This window comes from Stegostoma tigrinum, chromosome 39, assembly GCF_030684315.1.
Source record: "Stegostoma tigrinum isolate sSteTig4 chromosome 39, sSteTig4.hap1, whole genome shotgun sequence".
Taxonomy (NCBI): domain Eukaryota; kingdom Metazoa; phylum Chordata; class Chondrichthyes; order Orectolobiformes; family Stegostomatidae; genus Stegostoma; species Stegostoma tigrinum.
The window spans coordinates 4924124-4944249 of record NC_081392.1 but is presented as its reverse complement, the minus strand read 5'-3'; the positions used below and the strand labels follow the sequence as shown (position 1 = coordinate 4944249).

Genomic DNA, 20126 nt, shown 5'->3' with positions numbered 1-20126 from the left:
GCAGGAGAAGCTTGCTGGTGGACCATTCATCCAGCCTCCAAACAGAGATCTGAGGGTGAGAAAGTACGTGTTGGTGATGATCTCATCCTCGTTAGTGTTTCTTCTGAAAGATACCTGGTAAGTGTATGCTATTTTTATACTGTTTAGAATTCAGTGTAAAATAAACTTCAAGAGCAACAGTAACTGCAATAAAATCATACATGACCTGATTATTGTTATGATCCCAGACCAGACCACAAAATGATCTGACCAGGGATCAATAACATTTTTTCAAGATTGACCAAGTTTGAGATTTCAACTGTTTACTAAAAGAATAAAGCTGTTCCAGGGTTTTTAATGAACAACAATAAACTTTGCTAAACTTTACAAAGTTAGAACAGTAATGCAATTTGTCCCTATAGTTTATTTTAAAACCAGAATTAACCTGAGGTTTATAAGTAACAAAGGAACTATGGCTATGGTGTAACAAATAGCAAATATAAAACATAGAACATAGAATATTACAGCGCAGTACAGGCCCTTCAGCCCTCGATGTTGCGCCAACCTGTGAACCCAATCTGAAGCCCATCTAACCCACACAATACCATTATCGCCCATATGTTTATCCAGTGACCATTTATGATCAGCAAAACACATTACCTTCTTTGTCATCCTTCCTTCAACATCTCCCCCCCCCCGCCCAAATAAAAAGAAAAGCCATTTCTGGTACAGTGGTCATCAAGTCTTATTAAAACTTCACAAGGGGTTCCAATTCTTAGTTTTTGACAATCTGGCCTTGAAGCACCATGAGGAAAAACTGAACTGCTTCAACAAATGTTCCTGTCTGATATTTCACTTTCCTTTCTTGCATCTGGGCTCAGGAAACTGCATTCCAGTACACTCACAGACACAACTTAGGTTCGTCACAGAACATTCATCTGCTTCATCAAACCAATGTAAGCCTCCACTTGTTTTCCCTGAGCTCCAGTCTTCACAGCTGCTTCTTTGAACTTTTTTCCAAGTCCTCACTGCACAAAACTATTTAACTAGTCTTAGAAGTTCTCCCTGTGTCCCAAGTATACAGTAGAGAGTAGCTCAGTTGCCATCTTATGGGCCTAGCTAATTAGCAGCACTGATTAACGTGGAGCCTGTTTCTATCACCTGTTGCTATCTGCCTGTGACCACTGAAATTGTCTTCAGTGATCTTAGAATTGTTCTGAGTGATCAATTGAAAACGTCACAACAAACCACACTGTTATTTTGAGATAGCTTTGAATATAGCCATTAATCAGCCATTGGATCACAGTTACCTATTGCTAAAATATTCAAAAATTGCTTGTTGCTAAAGTACAACTAGATACAAAAAAGAATTAATTTCGTCACAATATGAAGTGATGACATACGTTGGACTTTTTTGATATGTGAACATACTTGTAAAAATCATTTAGAGGAGACAAACTAATAAAATATTGCTTGAATCTCCAGCAGTGTTCAGAACAATTATTCAAAAGTTTCCTTTTTCTGAAAACAATTGCATTATTCACTGAGATTTATTGCTAAGATGTGTATTTTGTAGTTGTTGGGTGAAAAACATCAAAATGTCTCATGAAATGTCAGCTTTAGATAAAGAAGACTGGGATAGAAAGAGGAGGACATTTTCTCATATCTGTAACATGTCCTGTTCGGACATTATATGGGGTATGTTTAGGTCCAAGTTTTCCAAGGTTAAAAGTATGAGGATATTAATATTAATCCATCCTCAAACCTTGCAGCCGTGTTTACCAGTGTACTGCAGCCAGGCTCCTCAACAATAGCTTGGCAATTTTTAAAAAATTTTAAACTTTATTATTCCTCAAAGTACGCCTTTCCTTGAGATATCTTTTGATTCTCCATCATGGGCAATGTCCAACTCTACTGGTAGGGCTACTTAGTCAAGGGGTCGTCTTGCCAATGCCATAATTATGACAAGACTTTCCAACTTTTGAATTCATCCCAGTTGTCTCTTTAACTGCTTGTTGTAACTACACATTAACTTTCTGTGGTTCATATGTTTGGTTCGTCGTGCCTAAATTATAGAAGGTTTTGCAAAGCGACTTGTTTGAGATTTTTAGCTGGAGTCTAGGATCAATGGGCATGTAAAAGTTAAAGATGTAGAAGAATATGGAATGAAGGCAGGTGGGTGACCAGCCATAGGCATACAGGATCTTGAAAGGCTGAATGGTGTACTCCAGATCTTCTTGTGCCTTGGCTCTGTTGGCATTACAAATCAACATCTGTACTCTGCCAGCATTCATTAATTATGAGTGTGTTGAACAATAGGATGATAACTTGACCTTGGTGCTGTTGACTGAGGGATAGATGTTGGCCGGGACACCAGGAGCATTAACCTGTACAGGCACACAAGGTTTTGATTTGACATCTTATTGAAAGACAGCACCTCCAACAGTGCAATACTCCCTCAGTACTACTTTGGCTAACACCTTGGGTTTTTTGTGCTCAGGTCCTAGAAACGGAACTTGACCCTGGGATCTTGTGCCTCAGACTTGAGATCCCAATTCATAGCTAGTGTTCCTACTCGCATTCCTCTAAAAATATTGCTGCCACTGATTAGGACCTTTGCAGCACCAATAGTTACTGTTGGGGATTTTGCTTTTTACTTCTTGCCATAACAACTTGCCAGAAAATTAAACTCCATGAATATTAGATGGATTAACAGTTACTGATGGGTTAGCCTCCTGTTAAGTATTGTTAATACAGTATATCGTTAGTCACAGCAACCCAAAATCTAACTACATCTCGAACAGCCACGCAAAAATTCTGATCATCATCATATTGTTAACCAATTTACAATGAAAAATGCTGGCAGAATACGGGAACCCATCTGTAGTGCAGACAGAAAAAAAAACAGAAGAAGATCTGGAGCAAGCCATTCAGCCTCCTGAGCCCCAGTAAGAATAGATTGAATAGATTACATAGTTGAGTGACAAATATCTATTGATCATGGGTTTAAAATTATTATTTGAGCTGGAACCTACTTTTTTAAACAAGTATTCCATGCATTAGAAAATAAAGGAAAACATTCATTTTGCCGACTATTTTCCAATTTAAGGTAATAAATGCAATTGACTTAGTATGGTTCTCTTCACTGTATTCAGTCAATTCTGAAGCAACTGATGTTATGGTAGTTAATGCCAGTTGCGGTGCCTACAACATTGTAGAAATAAGTGGGGAAGCTGTGGGCCGTGTGACTGTGAAAATACATTGCTCATCACTTGTATTGGTCTGAGAATTAGTTCCATTGACAAGTAAAGTGTCATTTCCAGCAAATCAGAAAAAATGTTGTTATTCATTCCTCTCCATATAACTTCTTTTCTCAGCATTTATCTTATGCCAGTGGCGATTTACAAGTGGATGCCTCCTTTATGCAGACTCTTTGGAATATGAACCCTATCTGCTCAGGCTGTGAGCTAGCTGAAGGTTAGTGAAGAAATATAACATATAACATAACATATAATCATTTACTGAACTAAACGGTTAACTTATAATATTCAATTTAATGGACTTTAGTTAGAACTGACTGGTTACAAATCCAACAGACTTGTTCACTTTGTTAAAGTGGAACTCGGGAGCATTTTGATTAATGTTGCAATTGATAAAATGTTTGTCTTTTGACTGTGTAGACATGATTCTGTTTCTCAAACCTACTCCAGATCTTTAGTGACTTTCATGGGCTAATTATTTGTTTGGCAGCCCTTGGATTATGTAATCAGTTGGAAGCAAATTGCACGAGGCTGCCAAATATTGATTAACACTTGTTATTCTTATTTAACTGTCAGTTTTACTTGGACAGAATTTTTCACTGTGAGCAGAAGAATGTAGATGCTTTGAAAATACTAGCTAAATTAGAAATGATGCAGCTGTTGAATTAGTTGACTGTGCTGTAATTATATAGTTTAAATCCACCCACGTAGAGGTTATAATAGAGAACATGAATGTAGTTAAGGATTATTGCATATGCACATGATTTAATCACATTTCCAAACACCTGTTCACACTAATCAGAAATAATAAGTGATTTTCATAGCATCATGGCAGTCATTGATGATTTCAAGCTGTATGACCAACAGGCATTTGCAGATGTAGGTCCAAACTAATGCATAACTTGAAAGAATATCTCTGCAGAAAGATTGGATGGAATTTCAGCTTGATTGTTAAACAATTAGCCTAAGTATCAAGGCAATGTAAAGCCATAATGAATAATGTCAACTGGGGACCAAGAAATACTTCAGACATTTTAAAATTGCATGGATCAGTGTTGTAGTTAATACAGTATATTACAATTCTCCATCCAGTTTTGGATAATCCACTTTGAGGACTACTGATGACCTATGTCAAGCACATTAAAGATGATCATGAGACTAAGGGCTTTACATTAAGAAAAAAGATTCAAATAGTTAAGCATTTTTAATATTAGAGAGAGGGACGGTTGAAACAACAATTAAACAGAATGTTAAATGGCTTCAAATTTGTGACAAATTGAGGTATTTTTCCTTAGATGTCTTGGCTTAAAAAGGTTATTTTAAGAATGATGACTATACTTCAGATGGCTGCTAAAATGCACCCAGAAGGAACAGGTGTTTTGTTCTTTGGCTGTATGAGAAATATCTAAGAAAAAGCCAATCAAATCAGTACTTATTTCTAGCAGCATGAGCAGTCACCAAGCGCACCATACCACAATATCAAAGAGTTGACTACAGCAGGTGCAATCAAAACTTGCTTTTATTGGTTGGATGCCTATATTAGTTTGACCTATTTTTCTAACCAACCTGTTCAGAAATGTTATTATACACGCCTGGAGCAGGTGAGACTTGAACCCAGGCACCTCTGGTTTGGGGCAGAGACACTACCACTGCGTCACAAGAGGGCTCCCTATATTGTTTTGAGAAATTCTAATCAATAGGCGTCAGGTAGTTACAATTTTTGTTGCAGAAAATGTTTGTTTTATGACCATCTGCAAAGTCAATGAAAAGTCAGTCTGTGAGGCAATTCGTCCACCATGAACTCTCCCCTCACCATTCATCTCACACTTGGAAATGTAATCTTAAATGTGACCTATTGAACATCAGAAAACACTTTTTTTTCTCTGGATAGTTCTGGAACATTACATCTGGATTCTGATTGGGATGTGCTCAAGTCAGGAAACAGTAGAACTAATTGTGTTCATTTGTGAAGTTTAGTGCTTACGTTTTTCTAGATCCGAGACCTTCAAATTGGAATCCAAGACAGCAGACTGTAACATGGAATACCAAAGGGTGGAGAGTGAAGCACATGTGTACCTCCTGTCCGTACTCAAAATTTGCATTAGCTTTTAACTGTTGTTACATTATTCCAATTTGCAATTGCTGGTCAGCCCCCAATTGTTTTTGCTGGATATTTGAGCCACCCATTTCAAGGCCTACAGCAAAAAGGTAGAGACTCCAGTGTCAATAGGACTGTGTTGTAGTGTTGCTATTATCATTGCGTGACTGCTGCTATATAATCTGTGTGATGAGTGGAGGCAAATTGACAAAGGCTGGATTTTCACAATGTGGTTAGGGATCTGATCCGTTGGTGAATTTCCACTCCTGTCTACACTACTGAACTGCATCACTCTCAGAATGTTGTTTTTAAATTCAAATCAGGAGCTTGCTGCTCAGTTAGAACTGTCTGCAAGGTGCCAGCTGGAAAGGAGGTAGTAGCCATGTTCAGGGTTGCTGCTGCTTTGCTAAATCTCCTGACATAGACAATACTGTTGATGGTGATGAAAGTGGCCACACAATCTAAACGCAAATGAGGGGCTCCGGCTGGTTGGCCTGTGAAAAATTTGATCTTGTACAATTTCAAACTAACGCTCTGATGTCCCTGCAATATGTTTGTGTGCACAAAAATGAAAACTAAAAATAGTATTGTCCACTGCAGATGCTTCATCAAACTCATTAATGAGCTTAAGGAACTGTTAATTGGCAACAGATGAGTTTCCAATTTCCTCATTTCCTAATGGCCCTTTTGAAAATTACAGACCGTCCCAAATGCATTAAGATTCCAACATGACACAGGAATTAATTATTTAATCAACTTTTATATCCATAGGATACTTGACTGGTGGGCATGTACTGCGCCTCTTTCATGGTCACATGGATGAATGTCTCACAGTAGCAGCATTTGATCAAGGGGAAGATCAGCGCAGGTCAGTTTATCCATTCAATATTTTTCACCTTTTTAAAAAGTTCTGTTTCAAATGCAAAACTTAGGTGTTTTTAAAAGCAATGGAAAGTATCCTTAACGTTCAGATTGGGTCCACAATTAACAAAATTTTGTTAAATGAAGTAATTGGTGTGACCGAGCCAAACAGTTAGGAAGACTGCAGGAGGCTCTCAGGCTAATGTTTAGCTGGGCTTTTTGAGTACGGTTAACCATGAGAAACAACAATTGACCTGTTATTCCAGGTTAAAGGGTGGGGTGGAAACATTTTGTTTATCTTCAGTATCTGATTAATATTCATTGGCACGGTGACAATAATAGGAGGAGTTCTAACCTGAAAAAAACCCAGACTGGTGGGGGAGAGCTGCTAAAGTTTTAAAAATCAGAGTTCTCACCCAGATTCACTTCCAACCTTCCAATTTGCAATTCTGAGGAAGGGTCACCGGACGTGAAACGTTAACTCTGTTTTCTCCTTCACAGATGCTGCCAGACCTGCTGAGCTTTCCCAGCAACTTTGTTCTTCTTCCAATTTGCAGTTTTGTTTTACCGATCCATTGCCAAGAAGGAGAGTTAGCACTCTACAGGAAGGCAATGAACTTTTTATTTCCACTCTGTTCCCTCACCACCCAAATCTGCCAGTGCAGATCTTCACCATCCATCCCCTCAACAATATGGGAGCTGACCTTGTCAATCAAGTTGGTTTTGGGATAGGTCTACTGGAGTGAGGTGAGAGAGGAGGTAGAGCTATCAGTTTGGTGTCATATAAGAATGGGGAAAAAAATTAAAATGTGTAATCTGGCAGCCTCTATCTTTTAAATTAAGTCTCCTCATTTGTATTAAGCTCAGCTGTTACAAATATTACGTTTTTGGAACTGAAACGAATGTCCTTGTCATGTTTCTTTCAGCAGAAATTTGATTTCGCTGCTGACATGAGACTTGCTGCTCAAAGGCAGGCAGCATTCATTCATCCACCTGTTGCACTGGTAGCTACCACAGCCTAAGACTAGGTTAATCAGTTCTGTCTTTGTGATGGGTGCTAACGTGCACTGTTCTAAAAAAAAGTTTCGCTTTTCAGACAGTCAGACAAATGTTACAACAGCAAGGGTGCTCTTCATCTTCATTTTCTGCAGAAGGTCCTGACCCAAACTGTCAGCTTTCCTGCTCCTCTGATGCTGCCTGGGCTTTGTAGTGAATTACTTCCCAGGCTTTCACAGACATTCTGATCAGTGTAGAATGTTAATTGTTTACAGAGAACAATCCACCCAGCAGCTTACAAATGTTCAGCAAGCTTGGAGCAATAAAGACCTTGTGGACTCCTGACATGAGCAGTTTTGATTTCCCATCCAGTACAGACCGGACAGAAGTAATGCAAATTTTGATGCCCTTAATTGGAAGGCTCATCACAGGAGGGAACATTCCTATTGTTCGTTGGAGGAAGCTGTGGCTGATGCCATGTCCACGCTCCAAGTCAAAGACAGCATTCTGACCACAATTCCCTGTAACTATTGGACTAAAATTCAATGGAACATCACTGATACCATTATGAATTCGATCCGAAGCAGGTGTGGTTTCACTTTTGCCTTCTATTTTACAAGAAGGCCCAAGACAGCTTTGACTAATAAATGTGGGCATACCAGTAGGCTGCATCATTACTGGATAGCTCAACCTCCTCCATCAGGGAATAAAGGAATACAGACCATGTGCAGGAAAATGGGATTAGTTTAGAATGGCATCATGATTGGCGCAGACATTGGGACAAAAAGGCTTGTTCGTATGCTAGGATAACAAGGTGTAGAGCTGGATGAACACGGCAGGCCCAGCAGCATCAGAGGAGCAGGAAAGCTGATGTTTCGGGCCTAGACCCTTCAGAAAACCTTTCTGATGAAGGGCCTAGGCCCGAAACGTCACCTTTCCTGCTTCACTGATGCTGCTTGGCTTGCTGTGTTCATCCAGCTCTACACATTGTTATCTCAGATTCTCCAACATCTGTAGTTCCTACTATCTTGTTTCTATGCGACACTGTTTTATGTTCTATCCCAGTACAAGCTGCTAAACTGTGGTGCTGGGAGAGGACTAGGAAGGATAATGGAATCCTCTATTGGTTGGTTCATGACAAGGACATAGAGGTGAGGCAGCTCATCTTTCCCAGCAGCTTCAAGTGTCAGCTGTTGGTAGCAGTTGATGACCAAGCAGAACACCAGCTATTGGTAAATTGATGCTAGCTGATATTGACGACTACTGTTGAAATTGAGAGATGTACACAGGCAAAAACAGGGAAGCAATCTCACTGCAGCATGGGATCTCTGAGACCCCTAGCTGCCCTTGCCATGGATTTTGCACTCAGTGACTAGAGCAGTAACAGAACTGAGCACAATTCTTGTACTCACTGAGTCTTCGCCAAGTTCAAAAGGGTATTTGCATGTGAGACCAAAGGCCTTATCTCTAGCAAGGGCATTAGTATGTGGTTTTTTACCTGTTTTGGAGTTACATTTTGGATTCACACTGGGCATGCAACTTTGAAAGCAAGATCCACAAAGAAATGGACTGTGTAAGGGATTGAACCACACTCTACATGACCGTCTGCTCACCTTGCCTCCTGAGTGTGAACAAAATGGCCTGGATACCTTGTGTGGGTGGTTTATGCTTATGATTGCACCCCACACTGATCTGCAAGGTAATCTCAACATATCTCTTCTTTGGACAAGACCCGATCCCTCCTATGGTCTATCTCATTGAGCTTATCATACCAATAATCTATACCAGGTGTTCTATATCAAACTGACATTTGAGAGGACTGAGAAGAAAATCATCAAATGATCACAAGACTGACAGAGTTCACCTTCTGATCAACAGAAGTCATTCTGCCAAAATTTGGAATAACTGGAATTGGAATAAAATATAGACTGTCTAGAACCCTGAATATCATACAGACTTTAAATGACTGAATACATGTTACCATACCTGTGTTGAATCGCTAGGTAGCTGGAAGGCAATCTCAAACAACTTAGAGAAGTGTTGCTCAAGTCCAGGAATCTGGTAGAATGTAGAGGCAAGCAGCTCTTTCAGGCTCCATGCAGAACCTGAAGTGTTGGTGCATGATAGCTTGAGTGAATTGAGCAAGGTGGTGATGAGTAATTCAGCTGTTACCTGGGTGCTGTGAATCCAAAAAGTGCATCCAGTTGGGGAAGCTTACTCCCATTTTGGAAAATGACATAGGTATATCATGCTGGGCGGTAGAATTTGAAACAACAGTTGCTGATCATACAACTGCTGGAGATCTGGCCAACCTGAACCCTAGTGTGGGCGATCCAGTACAGAGCCTGGATCCCTTGGAAGGTACCAGTACTGATAAGGGACTGAGTAGGTCATCTTGAGAAAATGCTGGAATTTAGCCCAACCTTTAGTATTTATGTGGATTGATACAAGAGAGAAAGCTGCCACTAATGTGCGCACACACATTCTAGTAACCATGGTGCAGTTGAACCTGCTAATCTCACAAGTGGTTCACAAATGGTCACTGTGCCAGATGTAGTTGCTGGGACAGCACATGTCAAGCAGCAATGTATAATATCCAACTTTTAGCAGCAGGTGACAATGGTAAGGGAGGCCACCGAGTACAGCCGCTGGAGAAGTTATGTTAGACCTCCAGTAGCAGGTGGCAAGAGTGAGGGAACATGCCGATCAGAGTAGCTGGAGTAGTTAAATGGACCCTCTCTGGAGAGTGTCTTGAGGGAAGGAGATCTCATGGGTAGAAGGATCAGACAGAAAAGGATTTCCTCCACAACATGTAATCTACAAGTGTAATTGTACTGTGTCTTCCATTTTAACTTTAGTTTCCCTTCATGTTTGTAATGACCTGATGCCAGTGGTAGAAAGAATCCCTGCTTCATGATCTTTGGGCGGTCCAAGTGTTTAAATCTCATAATATATCCAGCTTTGTGATTGCTGGTGGAATAGTGAGGCTGCATTATTTCTTCTCAATTGAATTATGAGAACGTGTAGTCTTTCAGCTTCTGTACAGGTCAAAAGGAGACTGTTAGTGGTCATGTCATTGAGCTGAGAAGCAGGAGGTTCAAGCAAGAATGTAAATCCAAACTAAGCAATTCGTGAAATTCTAAATTTAGTTATTAAAAATTTGGAATAAAAATCTGGTCATAGATAGTGACGATGAAACTAATGAAATTAGTTCACTAGTCTTCTTTCTCGGTCTGGCCTATACATGTCTTCAAATCTACAGTATTGCAGTTGACTTTCAGCTTTACACTGAAATGGCCTAGTAATGCACTGTGTTCAAGAAGGATGTGCCTCAAATGCTCGCTTTGCCAGTGACACACACATCCCATGAAAGTTATTTAAAAATATGACATTTAGTTTTTCTGTTTGCTGCTTAAAAGAAAACTGTTTCTTTCTGGACAGGCTTAGTATTTTGTATGGACTTTGCAGCATTTTGTCCTGTATTTTGCTTCTGTTTTGTGTGAGAAGAAAATTAAGGCTGTCTTTCCAAGAATATCATAATGGTAATGCTGTTTGATAAGTGACCCAGAACTCTAGCTAATATTCTAAGGTTAAGAGTTCAAATCCTGCTGTGGCAGGTGTTGAAATTTTAATTCAATAAAAATTCGAAATAAGTAAAAACTAGCCTAATGGCAACCACTGTTGATTGTTGTAAAAATCCATCTGGTTCACTGATGTTCTTTTAAGGAAGGGAATCTGCCATCTGCACCTGATCCAGCCTACATATGACTCCAGACCCACCACAATGTGGTTGACTCTTAATTAACCTCTGGGCAAAAGGGGAATGGCCAGTAAATGCTAGTGCAGCCAGCAATGTCAACTTCACATGAACAAATAAATAAACATACTAGAACAATCAAACACATTGAAGTAGCTCTCATAATCATTTGAGATTGTTATTAGATCAACAAGACAACAGCATAGTTACCTTTTGAAATTCATGTTGGTCATACTACTACTATGTGAATAAATATTCCTTTTCATGTCCTGTAGGTTAGTTCACTATGAAGGTGGTGCTGTGTGCAGCCATGCAAGATCCTTGTGGCGGTTGGAACCATTGCGCATCAGGTAAAGAGATTAGACCTGGTTCACCAAAATGACTATAGGTTCCACATCATTTTGATGGAAAAGAAATCTAAACTAGTTAAAGTGCGTATAATTAGAGAGTTAGGAAAGAGTAGTGATGTTAAGCAGAAGCAGAGGAGATATTTAGAACTGTGTGCTTCAAATGATTTTTTGAAGCCTTTCAGCTTTAATTTTGCTGATTGTAGAGGATATGCTGTCTGAATTAGTCTGGAAACTGTTTTACTTTTTTTTGAAAAAATCAATAGCTAATAAACTCAAATAATAGCAGTGTCAAAGTTAATTTGAGACTGTAGTACATACTGCACTTAAAGCTGCCGATGTGTTAACTGCATCGTACCTTTTGGCCAATAAGACTGTTGAGCCAATTATTGCATTATTGAGAGTTGAGTTGGCTGGATGGCTGATTTGTGATGCAGAGTGACACCAGCAAGGGTCTAGGCCCGAAACGTCAGCTTTTGTGCTCCTGAGATGCTGCTTGGCCTGCTGTGTTCATCCAGCTCCACACTTTGTTATCTTGGATTCTCCAGCATCTGCAATTCCCATTATTTCTGATCACAATTTTAACCTCACTGCAAAGCCTCTTCCAGGGATGCCTAACCTGAAGAAGTTACCCTCCTCTCTCAGGACCAACCTAAGGGAATCTCTCTCCCACTGCATCTCTCTTGTCCTCTATCCATCTTCGGTCTGCCTCCCCCTCTCTCCCTATTTATTTCAGAACCCTCTCCCCATCCCCCTCTCTGATGAAGGGTCTAGGCCTGAAACGTCAGCCTTTGTGCTCCTGAGATGCTGCTTGGCCTGCTGCGTTCATCCAGCTCTACACTTTGTTATCACCAGCAATGTGTGTTCAGTTTCATACTGACTGAGGTCACCATGAAGATTCTGCTTTCTCAGACTTGCCCCACCCACCCCTGAGGTGTAATGACCCTCGGGTTAAACTTCCCACTAGTTGTCTCTTTCTAATCGGAAAGAGCCCCTGTGGTTCTCTGGCACGATAGTGACTACTACTAGTAACAGCAGAAAACTGCATTAACTGCAGATAGTTTCACTGTTGCACATGTCATCTGTTTTCCTAAATGGCCAAATGTTAAGTTAAATAAAATACAAACTAAATGTGAGTGAAGTCCCTTCCGTTAAAATAAAAGTCCAGTTTTAAGTTATTGTGACAAGCATGTACGTTTACCAGGATCATGCTTAAATATCTAATAATGTTGAATTAGCATCCTAGTTATAAATCCAGTGACAGTACACTTAAACTTGAATTGTGAATCTGCAACTATTTTACCAGTGTCTTATGAAATATGTTCCTTGTTTAAATGTTACCACAGTGTTTTTCTACTTGGTACATTCTGTTCTTATTGTAATTAGTACTTGGGAATCAAACAATCCTCAAGTCGTAATGTATCTTCTAAAGTGTAGCATAAAATGCAATACTGTATGGAAAATCTAGATGCTGGGATGTGGTGGCTGGTTATTAGTCCATAAATTGTATATTTTGTTTCCTTTTGAGTCACTGTACGAGAGATGTTAATTGACCTTTTACTCAACAGCTGGAGTGGTGGCCATATGAAATGGGGTCAGCCTTTCCGCATTCGGCATGTTACAACAGGCAAATACTTGGGCCTGGATGAGGAGAAAGGGCTTCTCCTTTTTGATCAAGATAAATCAAACACCAAAATCACCTCATTTTGCTTTCGTATATCAAAGGTGAGAGAAAATTTGGGGGGGTGGGGTGAGTGTTTGGGAAGTAATTTGCTTTCAGAATTCCAATATAGTTCAAGTTTCCTGCACAGACAGAAAATTGGCATGGCATTTGCTAATTTAATTACTTTTGATTGGGATAGCATTAAGGAACTGGCTGTCTCCTCCACCTGCAGTCTGGCAGCTACATTATTAATAAGGATTGGTACTTCTTGATTACATGGCTGTGTGACAAAAGGAAAAAAAATTCTAACTGCTGGTGTTCGGAAGGAGGAGAAAAATCAGTCATTGGCGCTGCTCCTCATTGTCATCAACTGAACATTATGTCTAATGTGTGATGTTCAAAGACAATCAAACTTGAAATAGAGTCTAACACAGTGTAGAGCAGGAGGAACACAGCAGGTCAGGCAGCAGCAGAGGAGTAGGAAAGTCGATGTTTTGGGGTCGGGACCCTTCTTCAGAACTGGGCAATCAAGCGAATTGGGAAATAGAGGGAGGAGGGGTTGCTGGTGAAAGATATGTGGGATAGTGATAGGTGGATGCATTTCGGGGATGGCGGGAATGGGGCGGACGGGTGGGAGAGAAGATGGACAGATTGTGTCAGGTCACGGAAGCATTTATGAGACAGGTTTGGATGTGGGATGAGGCTGGGGGTGGGGAGATTTTAAAACTGGTTCAAGCCATTGTGCTCAGAGATAATGGGAACTGCAGATGCTGAAGAATCTAAGATAACAAAGTGTGGGGCTGGATGAACACAGCAGGCCAAGCAGCACCCTGTCTAGGCCTGAAACATCAGCTTTTGTCCTCCTAAGATGCTGCTTGGCCTGTTGAACTCATCCAGCCCCACACTTTGTTATCAAGCCATTGTGCTGTAGGCTTCCGAGGTGGAATATGAGGTGTTGCTCCTCCATTTTGCATGTGGCATCATTATGGCACTGGAGAAGGCCCAGGATGGATATGTCATCAAGGAAGTGGGGGGAGGGGGAGCTAAAATGGCTAGACTGGAAGGTGTTGTCATTTATAGCGTACAGATACTCCACGGAATGGAGTTCATGTCTGTGCTTGGTCTCACCGATGTAGTGGAGGCCACATCAGGAGCAACAGATACAGTAGACCAGATTGGAGGATGTACAAGTGAACCCCTGTCAGATATGGAAAGTTTGCTTTAGGCTTTGGATGGAGGTGAGTGTGGAGGTGTGAGGGCAGGTGTAGCACTTCCGTGGTTGCAGAGAAAGGTGCTGTGTGTGGTGGGATTAGTGGGGAGTGTGGAGCGGACGAGGGGTAGTGAGCGGCCCCTAAGAAATGCAGATAGGGGTGGGGAAGGAAATATCTCTTTGGTTGTGGGGTTGGATCGTATGTGGTGGGAGTAGTGGAGGATGATATGCATGAGGTGGAGGTTGGTGGGGTGTACGTGAGGACCAGGAGGACTCTGTTTTTATTTTTGTTGTGGGCAGGGGATTTGAGGGCAGAAGTATGAGAAATGCAAACGATGTGTTTGAAGGCATTTTTGATCACTGGAGGGAGAAAGTTGTGGTCCTTGAAATAGGAAGACATCTGGATGTCTGGGAATGGAATGCTCCAACTTGGTAGCAGATGCAGCGGAGGTGTAGGAATTGGTAGTATGGGAATGCAATTTTGCAGGAGGGTGGGTGAGATGAGGTATAGTCCAGGTAGCTATGAGAGTTGGTGTGTTTGAAATAGATGTTAGTGTTGGGGCGATTGAAGGAGTCTAAAGAGAGATTAGACAGGTTAAATGAGTGGGTGAATACTTGACAGATAGAACATAACATGGGAAAATGTGAGGTTATGCACTTTGGTAGGATGTCTGGATAGAATTTAAATGAGGAGAGACTGCAGAAAGCTGCACCATTGAAGAGATTGTAGTCCTCCTGCATGAATGACAAAAAGGTACCATCCAAGTTCAACTGCTATTAGGGAAGGCTTTTATTTCAAAAGGAATGGAGCATTAAAAATAGGATAGCTTGCTAAAAGTTTTTAAGGAACTAGTCATACCACAGCTGGAATACTGTGAACATTTTTGGACCCCTTAACTAAGGAAATATATACTGATATTGGAGGCAGTCCAGGCAAAGTTGACTCGGCTGATACTATGTATGGAGAGATTTTCTTATGAGGTAAGTTGAGCACTGGAATTTAGAAGAATGAGAGGCATATTTATTGAAACATATAGATTCTTGAAGGGCTTGGCAGGGTACATGTGGACAGAAAATGTTTTAACTCTATTTTCTACCACCGGATGCTGCCAGATTTGCTGAGTTTCTCCAGCAATTTCTTTTTATTTCAGATCTCCAGCATATGGAGTTCTTTGTCTTAATTTAGATGCAGAGAGATTGTTGCCCCTTGTGGAAGAGTTTAGGACTGGAGACATAGCCTCAGAATATGGAGTTGCCTATTACAAACAGAAATATGCAACTCTTTTTCTGAAGGTGGGACATCTGTAGGATTCTTAACAGCCAATCTTAACTGTCCTTGGTGTAAAGTATATTCAGGGTTGAGACAGAAAGATCCTTAATCAATAAGGGATAACAAGGTGTAGAGCTGGATGAACACAGCAGGCCAAGCAGCATGATAGGAGCAGGAAAGCTGACGTTTTGGGCTTGGACCCTTCATAAGGGACCAGGTTTCAAGGGATAAGGCAGGAAAATAGAGTTGGGAATTGTCAGGTCAGCCATAATCCTGCTGAGTGGCAGAGTGGACTTGATTGGCTGAATGGCTTATTTCTGTTCTTTTATCTTATGGTCTAACTGCTAAGTATGTAAGTGATTTTTAGAAATGTCTATGAATGTTTTAATGCTTCCTCTGACAGGTTTTGTATTCAGGTTGTAGGAGGCTGTTTTCTTGCTTTCAGAATATTGTCCTTCTGGTTATACTTTACCCTCTCAAAGCCAAAACCCTGGTTCTCACAACTGTCTTTGTTCTTAGTTTTACATTTATACAGAGTGTAATATATCTATGCACAATACTACTTCTGCCTGTGTTTATATGTAAAAACAATACACTGACATTTTTCATGAAAATTGTACAATAAAACTATTTCTCTTCTGCGCGCAAAAGCGACTGTCAGGGACACAATAAAAGAACAGTCGATCATCTCTTTCTAAGTTGACACGAATACATAAATTACAATATGTGTCATGTTGATCTGGGACTGAACACAAACTTTGTGCTTCCTTAGGATAAAATTGATGTTGCTCATAAAAGAGATGTAGAAGGCATGGGAATCCCTGAGATCAAATATGGTGAGTCAATGTGCTTCGTCCAACATGTGAACAGTGGACTTTGGTTGACTTATGCTGCGGCTGATACCAAAACAGTCCGTTTGGGACCCTTGAAGAGGAAAGTAAGTAATGCTTTTGTCAGTTGATAACTGGAGATGAAATAAGATTATAATTTCAACAATACAAAACAAAGCTACAAACTCAATTCCATTGCTCTGACTCCATCCCTCTCCCTTGTGACAGTCTGAGATTTAAGTCATGTTTTGCAACATTGATTCCACCTTTTGATCCTGGTATAAACTGCTGATTTCTCAATCATATCATCAGTAGTATGTCCTATTTATTCCTCTGTGACATCACCTGATCTTGCCCCTTTCTCAACCTATCTGTTCTTGACGTCCTCCTCCCCCCCCCCCCCCCCCAATTTTGCCTTTGTTACATTTTGGCACTCCTGGCAGGTCTCCCACCTTTAAAACCCTTGACTACTTCCATTTAGAATGAACGAGCGTCTGATCATGTAACATTGCTGTACTTTCTTTTGTTAATGAATCTGTGAATCATTTTGAGCCATTTTAGTATGTGACAATTAGAATAAAAATAGAATTTAGTTTTTAACCAGAAATTATTTCTGCATCATTGAACGTGGGCAGGCTGTTTGATGATTTAGGTTTAATAAGATAAGACGTTTGCTTGCCATTGACACACTGCCTCAGGTCTGCTTTTCTTCAACCCAGTCTGGCTAGCAGTCCACTTTCTGGGAGCAGCTGTGGATTTGACTTCCCAAGTACTCCCAAATATCTAATATGCATAATATATTGTGAACTTATAAATGTACTGACCTCATATTTTCATATCCAGAGTAACTGTATGGATATGTCTTTTGAGAAGCAAATTCTTAGATCAAAAGAATATGTGAATGTACCAAATGTCAATAAGTCTGATTGGAAATAAATTGAATTTTCCATATTCTGCAATGTTTAACATTTTGAAAGATGAAAAATATAATAAATAAACGTATCATGTCATGGCAAAGTCCTGCTTTATGCCTCACATGAAATTAAATTCTAATAACATCAATTTTTTTTAAAAGTTATTCTTTCATGGGTTGTCAACACCATAGACAAGGCCAGTGTTTATTGTCCATTCCTAATTGCCCTTGAAGTGAGTGGCTTGCTAAGCCATTTCAGAGCACGATTCAGAATCACCCACGTTGCTGTGGGTCTGGAGTCACCTGTACTTCAGACCAGGTAAAGATGGAAGATTTCCTCCCCTAAAGGACATTAATGAACCAAATGGGTTATACAGCAGTGGGTGATTGTTTCACAGTTACCATTCCTGACGCACAGCTTCTTTTTAAACGTGTCTTTTTTTAAAAAAAATTGAATGAAATTGAAAATCAGATTCTTTTGTATCATCCTGTACAGAGGTATTATTACACATCTCCTGAAGCAGGTGGAGCTTCAGCCTGGGTCTCCTGGCTCAGAAGTATAGATATAGAATCCCTACAGTGTGGAAACAGGCCGTTTGGCCCAACAAGTCCACACTAAACCTCCAGAGCATCCCACCCCGACCTATCCCCCTATAGCCCACCTGATTTACACCTCCCTCAACACAATGGGCTATCCAGCATGACCAATCCACCTACCCTGCACATCTTTGGACTGTGGGAGGAAACCGGAGAACCCAGAGGGAACCCATGCAGACACAGAGAATACGCAAACTCCACACAGACAGTCGCCTGAGGCTGGAATCGAACCCGGGTCCCTGGGGCTATGAGGCAGCAGTGCTAGCCACTGTGCCACCATGCTGCCCCGATGGACGCTACTACTGCACCATGGGAACCCTGCCAGATGGGAGCTTAGTAGGTGGCTATGTTAGAAATTAGAATTTAAAAATTAGAATCCATACAGAGTGAAGACAGGTCATTTGGCCCATCGAGTATACACCGGCCCTCCGAAGAGCATCCCACCCAGACCCGCCCCTTATCCTATCCTTGCATTTCCCATCCTAGACAGTATGGGCAATTTAGCATAGCCAGTCCACCATACCTGAACATCTTTAGATTTTGGGAAAAACCCATATAGGCACAGGTGCAAACTCCACACAGTCGCCCGAGTCTGGGATTGAACCCAGGCCCCTGGCACTGTGAGGCAGCAGTGCTAACCACTGAGCCACCATGCTACTCCTTTAAAGCTGACTGCACCCTGCAAAGTCCAAAAGAAAATGCTGTTGGGGATTAAGGTGGATCTCTCTCTCTCATAAAATTAATATTTTTTTCAAACAAACTTTGTCCTTAGGCTATACTACACCAAGAAGGGCACATGGACGATGGACTTTCATTATCTCGGTCGCAACAAGAGGAATCACAGGCCTCCCGAATAATCTTCAGTACAAATGGTCTCTTCAACCAATTCATTAAGTATGTGTATTTTAGTTGTTGTCTTGGGCCGGGGAAAGGGTTGCACAGGTTAACTCAATGGAGGTTAGAAGAATGAAAGGTGATCATTTTGAATGTGTCAAATTCTAAGGGAATTTGACATAGTAAATGCTACAAGGATATTTCTTCTTGTGGGGTTGGTGAGGTGAGTTGAGAACTTAAGGAGCACAGTTTAAAATGGAGATGAGAGAGAATTTTTTCTGAGATCATGAGACTTTAGAATTCTCTGCACCAGAGAGTATTGGAGGCTAGATCATTGAATATGTTCAAGTCTGAGTTAGGTAGATTATTGGTCAGCAAGAGAGTCTAGGTTTTGTAGAAAGAAAGGAAAATAAGGTTAAGTAGGTTGAGCAAGTTCAAGGGGTGAAATGGTCTACTTATGCTCCTTTAGACTTCATTTTATTTTCAGTTTTTAAAATTTCATTCATGGAAGCTATCTTTTTAGCTCTATGTGGAACAATTAAGAACTGTAGAAAGTCCTTATGTTTAGAAGCATTTGTAATACTTACAAAAAAGAAATGACGAGGACGTTCAGAATTTATGAACACATCACAGGTTCTGGTGGAGGGTCACTGATGTGAGCTATTAACCCTCCCTTGAAAGATGCAGTCAAATCCACTGAATATTTTCAGAATTCCTGTTTTATTTTAAATTAATGCATGTTTTGGACCCAAATTGTTAACCTGTATATTTTGTCCACAGACACTGACCTATTTTCTGTTTACAATATTTCCCCAGTTCTGAGGAAGGGTCACCAGACCCAAAACGTTAATTCTGTTTTTTCCTTCACAGATGCTGCCAGACCTGCTGAGCTTTTCCAGAAACTTTGATTTTGATCCTGATTTACAGCATCTGCAGTTCTTTTCGGTGTTTATTTACAGTATTCCTGTCGTTTAGAACAATGCTTGATGTCTAATTGGAGCATTCACCTGAGTTTATATTTCAGTTCTGGTTGTACGTACTGACATTGTTTACATAAATAGGCTGTAAAATAAAAACAAAATCTCCAAGTAATATCAAAGCTACATTTATACGTAAAGAAGTCAGTAGGGCTATGCAACTAGCATTATGTAAGTTTAAAAGCTCATTGCAAGTAACTGAAATTGCAACTATAAATGCTCAACAAGCAATATAATTGGCTATTGAATATTTGGAGCTGTGCATCTTTGAATTTTTTTCATGTTCATGGTACTCTTTTATATTTTTAATGAAGAGGCCTAGATATGCTAAGTGGGAAGAATAAATCTTCAGCTCCAGTAACGCTACCAATTGACACGATAGTGCTAAGCCTTCAAGACTTAATCAGCTACTTCCAACACCCAGAGGAGGAGCTTGCTCATGAAGAAAAGCAAACTAAATTGCGCTCGCTGAAAAACAGACAGAATTTATTCCAGGAAGAGGTAAGTTAATAAAACCTTGGAACAGGAAGAAGC

General features: G+C 40.4%; 1 protein-coding gene across 5 annotated transcripts in view; it reads left to right on the top strand.

Moving 5' to 3' along the window:
• LOC125447673 (ryanodine receptor 1-like) overlaps positions 1-20126 on the top strand; it is a 411721-nt gene that overhangs the window by 89765 nt on the left and 301830 nt on the right. For all 5 annotated transcript variants that reach the window (XM_059641019.1, XM_059641018.1, XM_059641017.1 and 2 more), the window contains 8 exons: positions 5-117; positions 3357-3456; positions 6109-6205; positions 11227-11301; positions 12867-13023; positions 16214-16378; positions 18554-18675; positions 19907-20093. In XM_059641019.1, the coding sequence (XP_059497002.1) occupies positions 5-117; positions 3357-3456; positions 6109-6205; positions 11227-11301; positions 12867-13023; positions 16214-16378; positions 18554-18675; positions 19907-20093 (1016 nt within the window). The remainder of the gene's footprint in view (positions 1-4; positions 118-3356; positions 3457-6108; positions 6206-11226; positions 11302-12866; positions 13024-16213; positions 16379-18553; positions 18676-19906; positions 20094-20126) is intronic.